Raw genomic sequence first — 13,670 nt, 5'->3', positions numbered from 1 at the left:
TTCCTCATCTCTTATTATAGTCTTTGGCTTAAAATCTAATTGATCTGATATAAGGATTGCCACTCCTGCTTTCTTCTGATGTCCATTAGCATAGTAAATTCTTTTCCACCCCCTCACTTTAAATCTGGAGGTGTCTTCGGGCTTAAAATGAGTTTCTTGGAGGCAACATATAGATGGGTTTTGTTTTTTTATCCATTCTGATACCCTGTGTCTTTTGACAGGGGCATTTAGCCCATTCACATTCAGGGTAACTATTGAGAGATATGAATTTAGTGCCATTGTATTGCCTGTAAGGTGACTGTTATTGTATATGGTCTCTGTTCCTTTCTGATCTACCACTTGTAGGCTCTCTCTTTGCTTAGAGGACCCCTTTCAATATTTCCTGTAGAGCTGGTTTGGTATTTGCAAATTCTTTCAGTTGTTGTTTGTCCTGGAAGCTTTTAATCTCTCCTTCTATTTTCAATGATAGCCTAGCTGGATATAGTATTCTGGGCTGCATGTTTTTCTCGTTTAGTGCTCTAAAAATATCATGCCAGCTCTTTCTGGCCTGCCAGGTCTCTGTGGATAAGTCAGCTGCCAATCTAATATTTTTACCATTGTATGTTACAGACTTCTTTTCCCGGGCTGCTTTCAGGATTTTCTCTTTGTCACTGAGACTTGTAAATTTTACTATTAGGTGACGGGGTGTGGGCCTATTCTTATTGATTTTGAGGGGCGTTCTCTGCACCTCCTGAATTTTGATGCTCGTTCCCTTTGCCATATTGGGGAAATTCTCCCCAATAATTCTCTCCAGTATACCTTCTGCTCCCCTCTCTCTTTCTTCTTCTTCTGGAATCCCAATTATTCTAATGTTGTTTCGTCTTATGGTGTCACTTAATTCTCGAATTCTCCCCTCGTGGTCCAGTAGCTGTTTGTCCCTCTTTTGCTCAGCTTCTTTATTCTCTGTCATTTGGTCTTCTATATCACTAATTCTTTCTTCTGCCTCATTTATCCTAGCAGTTAGAGCCTCCATTTTTGATTGCACCTCATTAACAGCTTTTTGGATTTCAACTTGGTTAGATTTTAGTTCTTTTATTTCTCCAGAAAGGGCTTTTATATCTCTCGAGAGGGTTTCTCTAATATCTTCCATGCCTTTTTCGAGCCCGGCTAGAACCTTGAGAATTGTCATTCTGTACTCTAGATCTGACATATTACCGATGTCTGTATTGATTAGGTCCCTAGCCTTCGGTACTGCCTCTTGTTCTTTTTTTTGCGTTGAATTTTTACGTCTTGTCATTTTGGCCAGATAAGAGTAAATGAAGGGGCAAGTAAAATACTAAAAGGGTGGCAACAACCCCAGGAAAATATGCTTTAACCAAATTAGAAGAGATCCAAAATCGTGAGTGGGGAGAAAGGGGATAAAAAGAGGTTCAAAAAGAAAGAAAGAAAAAAAAAAAAAGAAAAAAGAAAAGAAAAAAAAAAGAAAAGAAAAAAAAATTTTTTTTTTAAAAAAAGAAAACACCTGAGAAAAATGTAAAAAAGAAAAAATATATATATTAGATAAACTAGTAAAAAATTGTTAAAAAAGAAAAAGGTAACAGTTAAAAAAAAAAAATTTTACCCGAAGGCGAGAAGAAAAAGAAAAAAAAAATGAAAAAGAAAAAATTAAATTAACTGCAAGATTAAAAAAAAAATCACAGGAAAAAAGCCATGAGTTCCGTGCTTGGCTTTCTCCTCCTCTGGAATTCTGCTGCTCTCCTTTGTATTGAAACCGCACTCCTTGGTAGGTGAACTTGGTCTCGGCTGGATTTCTTGTTGATCTTCTGGGGGAGGGGCCTGTTGTAGTGATTCTCAAGTGTCTTTGCCCCAGGCGGAATTCCCCTGCCCTTACCCGGGGCCGGGGTGAGTAATCCGCTCGGGTTTGCTTTCAGGAGCTTTTGTTCCCTGAGCGCTTTCCGTAGAGTTCCGGAGGACGGGAACACAAATGGCGGCCTCCTGGTCCCCGGCCCGGAGGAGCCGAGAGCCCGGGGCCCCACTCCTCAGTGCGCCCTCAGAGAACAGCGCCCAGTTACTCCCGTCTGCCTGACCTCCGGCCGCGCTCCGAGCTCACGGAGCCTGCGACCGGTTCAAGGTCACCCCGAGCTGCGAGCTTACTGTCGGCTCTGTTTCTGTAGCCGGCTTTCCCGTTCCAATACCCGCAAGCTCTGCGACACTCAGACACCCCCGATCCTTCTGTGACCCTGCGGGACCTGAGGCCACGCTGACCCCGCGTGGGCTTCGCCCCGGTTTAGCCTCTGGAGCGATGTCCCTCAGCGGAACAGACTTTTAAAAGTCCTGATTTTGTGCGCGGTTGCTCCGCCGCTTGCCGGGAGCAGGCCCCTCCCCCCGGGGTCTATCTTCCCGTCGCTTTGGATTCACTTCTCCGCCGGTCCTACCTTTCAGAAAGTGGTTGTTTTTCTGTTTCCAGAATTGCTGTTCTTCTTCTCTTCGATCTGCCGATGGATTTTCAGGTGTTTGCAATCTTTAGATAAGCTATCTAGCTGATCTCCAGCTAGCTGAAACCGTCTCAGCTTGCTACTTCTCCGCCATCTTGACTCCTCCCCCCGACCCATTTATTCTTTAGAAGGATGCTGTTTAGTCTCCATGTATTTGGGCTCTTTCCAAATTTCCTTCTGTGATTGAGTTCTAGCTTCAGAGCATTGTGGTCTGAAAATATGCAGGGAATGATTCCAATTTTTTGATACCGACTGAGACCTGAGGATGTGATCTGTTCTGGAGAATGTTCCATGTGCACTAGAGAAGAATGTGTATTCTGTTTTTTGGGATGAAATGTTCTGAATATATCTGTAATGTCCATCTCGTCCAGTGTGCCATTTAAGGCCTTTATTTCCTTGTTGATCTTTTGCTTGGATGATCTGTCCATTTCAGTGAGGGGAGTGTTAAAGTCTCCTACTATTATTCTATTATTGTTGATGTGTTTCTTTGATTTTGTTATTAATTGGTTTAGATAGTTGGCTGCTCCCACTTTAGGGGCATAGATATTTAAAATTGTTAGATCTTCTTGTTGGACAGATCCTTTGAGTATGATATAGTGTCCTTCCTCATCTCTTTATTATAGTCTTTGGCTTAAAATCTTATTGACCTGATATAAGGATTGCCACTCCTGCTTTCTTCTGATGTCCATTAGCATAGTAAATTGTTTTCCACCCCCTCACTTTAAATCTGGAGGTGTCTTCAGGTTTAAAATGAATTTCTTGTAGGCAACATATAGATGAGCTGTGTTTTTTTTTTTTTTTTATCCATTCTGATACCCTGTGTCTTTTGATTGGGGCATGTAGCCCATTAACATTCAGGGTAACTATTGAGAGGTATGAATTTAGTGCCATTGTATTGCCTGTAAGGTGACTGACTGTTCCTGTATATTGTCTCTGTTCCTTTCTGATCTACTACTTTTAGGGTCTCTCTTTGCTTAGAGAACACCTTTCAATATTTCCTGTAGAGCTGGTTTGTTGTTTGCAAATTCTTTCAGTGTTTGTTTGTCCTGGAAACTTTTTATCTCTCCTTCTATTTTCAATGATAGCCTAGCTGGATACAGTATTCTTGGCTGCATGTTTTTCTCGTTTAGTGCTCTAAATATATCATGCCAGCTCTTTCTGGCCTGCCAGGTCTCTGGATAAGTCTGCTGACAATCTAATATTTTGCCTTTTTATGTTACAGACTTCTTTTCCCAGGCTGCTTTCAGGATTTTCTCTTTGTCACTAAGACTTATAAATTTTACTATTAGGTTATGGGGTGTGGACCTATTCTTATTGATTTTGAGGGGCGTTCTCTGAACCTCCTGAATTTTGATGCTCATTCCTTTTGCCATATTGGGTAAATTCTCCCCAATAATTCTCTCCAGTATACCTTCTGCTCCCCTCTCTCTTTCTTCTTCTTCTGGAATCCCAATTATTCTAATGTTGTTTCGTCTTATGGTGTCACTTATCTCTCGAATTCTCCCCTCGTGGTTCAGTAGCTATTTGTCCGTCTTTTGCTCAGCTTCTTTATTCTCTGTCATTTGTTCTTCTATATCACTAATTCTTTCTTCTGCCTCATTTATCCTAGCAGTGAGAGCCTCCATTTTTGATTGCACCTCATTAATCACCTTTTTGATTTCAACTTGTTTAGAATTTAGTTCTTTTTTTTCTCCAAAAAGGGCTTTTATATCTCCCAAGTGTGTTTCTCTTATATCTTCCATACCTTTTTTGAGCCTAGCTAGAACCTTAAGAATCGTCATTCTGAACTCTTGATCTGACATATTACCAATGTCTGTATTGATTAGGTCCCTAGCCTTAAGTACTGCCTCTTGTTCTTTTTTTTGTGGTGAATTTTTCCGCCTTGTCATTTTGTCCAGATAGGAGTATATGAAAGAGCAAGTAAAATACTAAAAGGGTGGCAAAGACCTCAGGAAAATCACTTTAACCAAATCAGAATAGATCCCAAATTTGGGCGAGGGGGGAGAAAGGAGATAAAAATAGGTTCAGAAAAAAAAAAAAAAAGAAAGAATTAAAAAAAGAAAATAAAGAAAGAAACAATATAATAAAGAAGAAAAATATATATATATATATATTAGATAAACTAGTTTAAAAACGTTAAAAAAGAAAAGGGTGAAAGTTTAAAAAATTTAGCAACAGAAGAAAGAAATTGAAAGAGAAAAAAAAATTAAATTAACTGCAAGACTAAAAAATCATGGGGAGAAAGCCATAAGTTCCGTGCTTTTCTTTCTCCTCCTCTGGAATTCCGCTGCTCTCCTTGGTATTGAACTGTACTCCTTGGTAGGTGAACTTGGTCCTGGCTGGATTTCTTATTGATCTTCTGGGGGAGGGGCCTGTTGTAGTGATTCTCAATTGTTTTTGCCCCAGGCAGAATTGCACCACCCTTACCAGGGGCCAGGCTGAGTAATGAGCTCGGGTTTGCTTTCAGGAGCTTTTGTTCCCTGAATGCTTTCCGTAGAGTTCCTGAGGATGGGAATGAAAATGGCGGCCTCTCAGTCTCCGGTCTGGAGGAACCAAGAGCTCGGGGCCCCACTGCTCAGTGCACCCTCAGAGAATAGTGCCCAATTACTCCCATTTCCCTTGCCTCTGGCCACGCTCTGAGCTCACCCAGCCTGTGACCTGTTCAAGGTTACCCTGAGCTGAGAGCTCACTCCTTGGCTCTGTCTCTGTAGCTGGCTTCCCCATTCTAATACCTGCCAGCTCTGTGACACTCAGACACCCCTGATCCTTCTGTGACTCTGCGGGACCTGAGGCCATGCTGACCCCGCGTGGGCTTCACTCCGGTTTAGCCTCTGAGCGATGTCCCTCAGCAGAACAGACTTTTAAAAGTCCTGATTTTGTGCTCCATTGCTCTGCAGCTTGCTGGGAGCTGGCCCTTCCCCCCTAAGTCTATCTTCCCGTTACTTTGGATTCACTTCTCCTCCAGTCCCACCTTTCAGAAAGTGGTTGATTTTCTGTTTCTAGAATTGCTGTTCTTCTCTTTGATCTCCTGTTGAATTTGTAGGTGTTTGCAATCTTTAGATAAGCTATCTAGCTGATCCCTTGCTACCTGAAGTAGTCTCAGCCTGCTACTTCTCCGCCATCTTGTCTCCACATATGTAAATATAACTGAAGAGTTCTATGATATGCTGTAAGTCTGTTTCTTCAGAATTATCTGTTCCACTGTCTCAGAAATTAGAGTGTTGTCACTTCTTAGAGCATGCCAAGCTGTGCTATTATCTTGCCTTTATTTTAGTTGTTCATGCTATTTAAACAAACATACATGAGTGAAATGTTCTTCCCTTATACTTTCTGCCTAAAAAATACACATCTTTCAAGACTAAGTTCAAGGATTATTTCAAATCTGGTCTTTTTTTTCTTTCCTTACCCCCTTCTTCAGATTATATTTACTAATTTTTTCATTATGCCATCCTTGTATTGTTACATAGTGCTTTAATTATACCACTAAAATATTATTTATGTATTCATTATTTCTCTACTTTCTATAAACCTCTCATACTTATGTCATATTTATCTTTATGGTTCCAGCATCTAGGGGCATTACAATACATAATTAATGTATGAATGAGGATGAATGAGTGAAATCCTGTAAGGACCAGAACATTTTCTAGTTTTGACAGGGTAACCTCATTCACCTTTTCCCAACTTAGAGTCTATATTAGTCTGCTGGTGCTGCCATAACAAAATACCACAGACTGAGTGGCTTAAACAACATAAATTTATTTTCTCACAGTTTTGAAGGCTAGAAGTCCACGATCAAGGTATGTCAAATTTGGTTTCTCAGGTTTGAGATCTTTTTTCCCTGGCTGCCTTCTCATTATGTTGTAATATGATGTTTGTTCTATCTGTTCATATCCTTAGCGTCTCCTTATCTTTTTAATAAGGACACCACTCATATTATCTGCCTGATAACATTTAAAATTAATTACCTCTTAAAGACCCTATCTCCAAATACAGTAATATTCTAAGGTACTGGAGTTTAGGACTTCAATATGAATTTGAGGGTTGGAAGTGGGAACACAGTTCAGTCCATAACAGCATCCTAGAAAAAACTTGGATATAGTGAGGCTTAAATAAATGTTTTGCAATTTTTTTTTAAGATTTTATTTAGGGATGCCTGGGTGGTTCAGTTGGTTAAGTGTCTGCCTTCTGCTCAGGTCATGATACCAGGGTCCTGGAGTGGAGTCCCTAGTGTCTGGGCTCCTTGCTCAGAAGAGAGCCTGCTTCTCCTTCTCCCTTTGCCTGCCCCTCCCCCTGCATGTTCAGTCTCTCTGTCAAATAAATAAATACAGTCTTTAAAAAAATAAAAGATTTTACTTATTTGAGAGAGAGAGAACATGCACACACAAGCAGAGGGGAGGGACAGAGGGAGAGAGAAAGGCAGACTCCCCACTGAACCGGGATACTGATGAAGGGTTCAATCCCAGGCCCCTGTGTTTAATGACCTGAGCCAAAGGCAGACACTTAACCAACTGAGCTACCCAGGAGCCCCCAAAATTCTGAACATCTTAGCATAGCCTGGTTTAGATGCCTTGTTGAGAATCTAAACAAGGATTTATGAAAGTTCTGTTACAACCAATAGAAATCTTAGAAATATTAGAAATAATATAAATATTATTAAATAAATTATAGGTATTTATTTATTAAATAAATTATAAGTATTATTGATATAATAAAATTCTATGCAATAAGTGAAGTTCTAATTTTTTTCCCGTTTGTATGTCTGTTTTAAAAGCATCTACTTATCATTAATAATCTGAATGATTGTTACACTTTTTGTTTTTTAAAAGTATCTCATTCTATTACTTTACTTTTTTTTCTTTTTAGGGCTCAAGAAACATATAAAAAACACTGTAAAGAAAAATTTGTTTTTGATATGATTGCCTTTCAAAAAGCTTGTGAAAGATTTGAAGATGCTAAAACAAAAGCTGCAATTATGAAAACGAATTTCATCTTTCAAGTTCCCAGAGGAGTGACAAAATGAACCAATGCCAGGTTACATCTGTGGTCCTTTTGAATTATGGCTAATATGTTTAGTTGAAGGACTTTGAAATAATGCTATGAAAGAAGAAACATTCTATGTAACAAGATGGATTTGTATGTAAATCTTCTAAAATATAAACAATAATTAAACTGTTTTCTTGTTGATCATAATTTAATTTGAATCAAGTTAACTTGACACCCCCAATAGGTTCCTTATATTTCCAGATGTCCAAGGAACATTTAAAACTTATTTAATTTATTTCAGGAAATAATACAAAGGCATTAATTGTATTGCTTCATATCCCAAGTATAGTTACCCTAAAGCTATTTTCAGTTTCTCTGGCAATCTTAGCATAGTAATTTTTGCCCCAGCTGCTGACTTTTATTAAGACACTGTGTACTTTGATTAGTTTCATTACGTACTTTCATATATTTAATTATATTTTTCATTTATTTTGTTAAAACAATTTCTGAGTTTCTTATTTCAAAATAAAATCTTCACCATTATATCAGTGATTCATATCCTTATCAAAATTCAGAAAATGTCAAACATAAACCGGAAATTAAGCATTCCTTTTGGCTTCCTTGGTGATTATAAGATTTTTATATATTTACTTTTGATGTATTTGCCTTTTGCATACATTTGGGGGAAGAGAGTAGAGAAAGACAGAAGACATATAATTATATAATTGTGATTATAAAGTATACAGAAATAGTATACATGTTAATGTTAAGTCTATTTAATACACAGTCATGGTAAAATTAGAAGAAAGATATAAAGGAGATATAATTTTCCTTTGTAAAGTGTAAGTTAATTTTCAATAGTTTTTTCATTTATCTAGAAAAATAAATGTCTATTATTATGACATGCTCACTTAATACAGTGTAACTAGTGCCACTCAATATCTCTCCTTATACTCATCAGTTATATATGCAAGTTTTTAAATGTCTGTTTTAAAAATTCTCGAATTTTCTTAGTCTATGGTAAATTTTCAAAAATCAAGTATTTTTAAATAGCAGTTATTCAGTTATGCCTCTATGCTGGACTGCTAAAAATATGTTTGTAGTGTTTTCCTAATTTTGATAAAATAATAGCTGTCTATTTAATTCTATGTCACCAGCTCTTAGTATGCTGTTTTACAAATAACTAATTGAGTAATTCATACTAATATTTCTAATTATTCTTCAAAAACCAAAGAGAGATAGTGTGAAGTGGTAAAAAACATGACAGATATAGTTTCCTATAACAAGTTAGATAATCTCTATGATATCCTAGTTTTCCTCTCTATATTTGGAAATAATACATATTTTTGGGGAATTTAATGAGAAGAATAATACATGTCATATAGTATTATTATGAAACTTAACTGAGGGGAAAAAACACATAAAGCAACACAATGCCTTCTATACAGTAAGCACTTCATAAAGGTAAATGTTTAGTGATGAAGGCAGAAGTCTTCTCTATTTAGCTATAGGAGGAATTGTTATCTATTTATATAAGATTTGAGGAGAGACAGATATCATCAAGAAATAGAATTTTGCCTGATATATTTGGATATAACTTATTTATTGAATCAGTAACTATACTGAAGTTTTGTTGACCTTCCTTTATTCTACTATGCTATACTATTTATCTTTCATAACCTTTATCACATAACAGGTTATCAATAACATCCTTGATTATTTCTGTCTACCCAACTGTTAGCTTCTTAAAGGAAAAACATTTTACTTATCTCTGTGTTTCTATTACTTTGTACTAAGGCAGATATTATATTACATACAATGCTTTTTTTGTTTATAACTCTCTTTTTTTATTTAAGTTCTATCCCAGGTCAATCTAATGACCTTACTGTTTTGAAGAATCAAAAATCTGTATCTCTTCTATCTTTAGACTTAGTATGTCTCCTATATTTCCAAATGCATGCTAGACTTGGAAGGCATTAAAGTACCTTTAAAATCATATGTTAAAGGGGCGCCTGGGAGGCTCAGTGGGTTAAAAACTCTGCTTTCTGCTTAGGTCATGATCCTGGGGTCCTGGGATCGAGTCCTGCATTGGGCTCTCTGCTTCAGTAGAAGGTATTTTTTCTTTCTTTCTTTCTTTCTTTCTTTTTTTTTTTTTTTAAAGATTTTATTAATTTATTTGACAGAGAGATAGCACAAGTAGGCAGAGTGGCAGGCAAAAGGAAAGGGAGAAGCAGACTCTCTGCTGAGCAGGAAGCCTGATGCAAGGCTCGATCCCAGGAATCTGGGATCATGACCTGAGCCAAAGGCAGACGCTTAACCTACTGAGCCACTTAGGTGCCCCATTTTATTTTTTTCTTTTACTGTACAACATCTTATTAAATATGAAGCCCTATAAATTCTATGTGCAGAGGGTCTCTGTGTCAGAGACTGGCAGACTTTTCAACAAACTTATTTCCTATTTCTTCAGGACATGATTAATCTATATTTTTCAGCCTTCTTTGTGCAGTTAATTGTGGCACAGGACTGAATTTTGACCAATGAAATCTGAGTAAAAATGATTTCCAGCTCTACAGGTATGTACCATGCACTGTCCTCCATGATTTTTTCTTTTCTTTCACCACCTTGGAAAACATGCTAAAAATGACTGAGCTACAAAGTGAAAAGAGCATAGGTTCTTGAATCATGGCTTATAGTGTGATCAAGAAAACCTACTGTGTTCCTTAATTGATCCAAAGGAAATTCAATTATGATAAGGTTTTTGTAACACAACTGACTACATTAAGTCAGCAGTTAATAGTGATTTAATCAACAGAGAACTTGGTACTCAAAGTAAGGATGCTGCTATTACAAAATCCCAATAAATACGCTCTTGGCTTTCCTGGATAGTGAGGAAACTAACACTGAGAATATAAATATGGAAACTCGGGTCTACTGATAGTGTATCCCAGGGGTTAGCAAACTTTTTCACTACCAGTTAGTAAAATTGTAGGATTTGTGGGCCATACAGTTTCTAGTTTTGCACTGCTATGACATAAGAGAGACATAGATGAGATATAGAAACAAAGCACTCAGTTCATGGTAGTGATACTTACGTACAAAGGCAGTAAACATTTCATAAACTAATGAGAAATGATTCATTCTCTTGAGATTTACCTGGTGTCTTTTTGATACATTTATATCATATTTTGAAGAAAAATTTTCCTAAAGTTGCTTATTTTTCTGCCAACAGGAGTAAGTCCAGGAATTGCAGAGGCTAACAAAAGTCATTCCATAGAGGGGGAAATGGCAGAGGGACGGGATAACAGCAGGAGAAAAGAGGCCATTATGCAAATATACATTCATTCATGTAATCACATTAAGACAAGCTTAGAAAGGAACTCTAAATATGTTCTCAGATAAAAGTTTTCTTCCTATTATTTGATTAGTCTATTATTTTGGCTATGTATTATTAACTACAATAATTTGTTAATAGATATACAATATAAAAAAGATATAAACTACATCAATAACCTAAAATGTGAGTGGAGAGATAATTAAAAGTGTAGAGTTTATGTATGCTAATAAAGGTAGATTGTTATCAGCTTAAAAATAAGATGTTATAATTATAAGATATTTTGTGTAAACCTCATGGTAACCACAAAGGAAAAACCTGTAGTAGATACAAGAAAGGTTGACATAAAGGAATCAAACTATATCACCACAAGAAGTTAAAAAGGAAGACAGCAAGAGAAGTAAGGAACTGCAGTCAATAAAAAATTAACAAAATGACAATAATAAGGCCTTGTCTATTAATAATTACTTTAAATGTATATGTATTAAATTCTCTAATCAAGAAATAGAATGCCTAGATCTATAAAATATAAGATCCAATGTAAATATTTATTTACAATTTTATTTATTTATTTGATAGAGAGGGAGATAGCAAGAAAGGAAACACAAGCAGGGGGAGTGAGAGAGAGAGAGAAGCAGGCCTCCAGCTGAGCAGGGAACCAGATGCAGGTCTTGATCCAAGGACCCAAAGGTAGAGGCCAAATGACTGAGCCACCCACATACCCCTGATTGTATTTATTCACCTAATGCTGGGGCACTTAAATGTATAAAGTTAATACTAACAGAACTGAAAGAAGAAATAACAATAATAGCAGAAGACTTTAATACCCAATTCACAACAATGGAAAAATCACCAGACAGTATACCAATAAGGAAACAGCAGACTTAAACAACACTATAGATAAAAAAGATTCAGCAGATTTAGATAGAACATTCCATTGAACAGCAGCTGAATACTCATTCTTCGCTGGTGCACAAAGAACATTGTCCAGGGTGGGTCATATGAAAGGCCACAAAACATGTCTCAACAAATTCAAGAAGACAGAAACCGTATTAACTTTTCCAAACACAATGGCATGAAATTAGAAATCTTAGAGTAAAAGAGAAGTAAAATTCACAAATACACAGAAATTAAACAAGAAACAACTAAGCAACCAATGGATCAAAAATAAAAGGAAAATCAAAGATCTTGAGAAAAGTGGAAATGAAAATATAATACACCAAACTGTAACAAACTGAAGCTTCCCTAAGAGGAAAAGTTATAGCTATATATCTCTAATATTAAAAAAAACTCAAATGACATAATGTTATATATCAAAGAACTAGAAAAATAAGAATAAACTAGTTAGTTGAAGAAAGGAACGAATATGGATTAGTAGATGAAATAGAGAATAGGAGAACAGAAAAGATTAATGAAACTAAGAGTTGATTTTTTACAAAGGTAAAATTGACAAACCTTTAGCTAGGCACTTACTAAGGAAAAAATAGAAAGGTCTCAAAAAAATAGTTATAAGTAAAAGACGAAACTTTACAGCTAAGTACAGGAATACAAAGGTTAATAACAGTAGTGTGAATAATAATAAACAAACAAATTGGACAACCTAGATGAATGTATATATTCCTAGAAACACACAACTTATCAAGACTGAATCATGATGTTGAAAATCCAAACAGACCAGTAATGAAATATAAGTCTTTTATAAAAACAAAGTGTCATAATACAAACTTTTCAAAAGCATGGGATACTTATAATCTGATTAAAATGGGCAAAGGACTTAACTAGGTATTTAAAAAAAAAAACGTACAAATGGCCAACAGATACATGAAGAGGTATTTAATATCATTAATCAGTAGGGAAATGCAAATAAAAACTGCAGTGAGATAGCACCTCATACCTGGTAGAATAATTATTATCAAAAAGGTAAGAGATAACAGGTGCTGACAAACACATGAAGAAAAGGAACTCTTGTGCAATATTGGAGATAATGGAAATTGGTGGGAATGGAGAACAATATGGAGGTTCCTAAAAAAATTAAAAATAGAACTTGCACATGATCCAGAAATTCTACTTCTAGGTAATAAATAAATAAATAGATAAATAAATAAATTTTTAAAAAAAAGTATTTTAAAGATATATCCACATCTCCATGTTCTTTGTGGTATTATTCACAATACCCAAGACATGGAAATAACCTATATGTGTAAGACAGAGATGGTTGATAACCTCTTTTGCAGCATCAGCATTCCAGAAGAGGCAGCTACTAGTTTCTTATGGCAGCAGTACCAGAAGTTCTTACCAAATTTTTCCTATGATGTGACCTCTTTGTTTCATGCTGACTAGATTCTCTAGGTGGCTGCCCATGTGTTAAGCTGGGAATTGACAAATTTCCTTTTCTTAATATGTCTCTATGAAGGAGAAATAGGGCATGGGAGCATATGGACAGAGCTCAAGCCATCTTAAGTGCTATGTGTAGAGCCAAAGGTAACAGAAGATTATGGCAACACTTCACAAACAAGAGCCCATTTGTTGGGAATGAGTGGGTAAATCTACCAGGTGAAATCTGTTCTAGCGAAGTGTTGATGACAGGTACACTAATAGGTGGTATAGGAGGTAGTCATACATTCTAACTCTGTCTCATCAATACAGTTTACCCTTGAACAACCTGGTTTTCAATTGTGTAGATCCACTTATACACAGATTTTTGACAGTACAATACTGCAAATATATTTTCTCTTCCTTAAGATTTTTTTTAACATTTTCTTTTCCTTAGCTTTCTTAATCACAAGAATATATTATATAATACATATTACATACAAAAATACATGTTATCAATTGTTTATGTTATCATTAAGATTTCCATTCAATAGTAGGTTACTAGA

At 36.2% G+C, this 13,670-nt stretch overlaps 1 protein-coding gene across 6 annotated transcripts in view; it reads left to right on the top strand.

The window, feature by feature from the left end:
• Positions 1 to 7,651, top strand: part of LRRIQ3 (leucine rich repeats and IQ motif containing 3) — a 218,557-nt gene extending 210,906 nt beyond the window's left edge. For all 6 annotated transcript variants that reach the window (XM_082686579.1, XM_082686578.1, XM_082686580.1 and 3 more), the window contains one exon: positions 7,341 to 7,651. In XM_082686579.1, coding sequence (XP_082542705.1) covers positions 7,341 to 7,497 — 157 coding nt within the window. In that variant the 3' untranslated portion in view covers positions 7,498 to 7,651. The remainder of the gene's footprint in view (positions 1 to 7,340) is intronic.
• The last annotated feature ends 6,019 nt before the right edge of the window (positions 7,652 to 13,670 follow it).

Source organism: Mustela nivalis (genome assembly GCF_964662115.1).
Source record: "Mustela nivalis genome assembly, chromosome: 10".
NCBI lineage: Eukaryota > Metazoa > Chordata > Mammalia > Carnivora > Mustelidae > Mustela > Mustela nivalis.
Note: the sequence above shows the minus strand (reverse complement) of the source record. Positions and strands in the feature narration are given on the sequence as shown.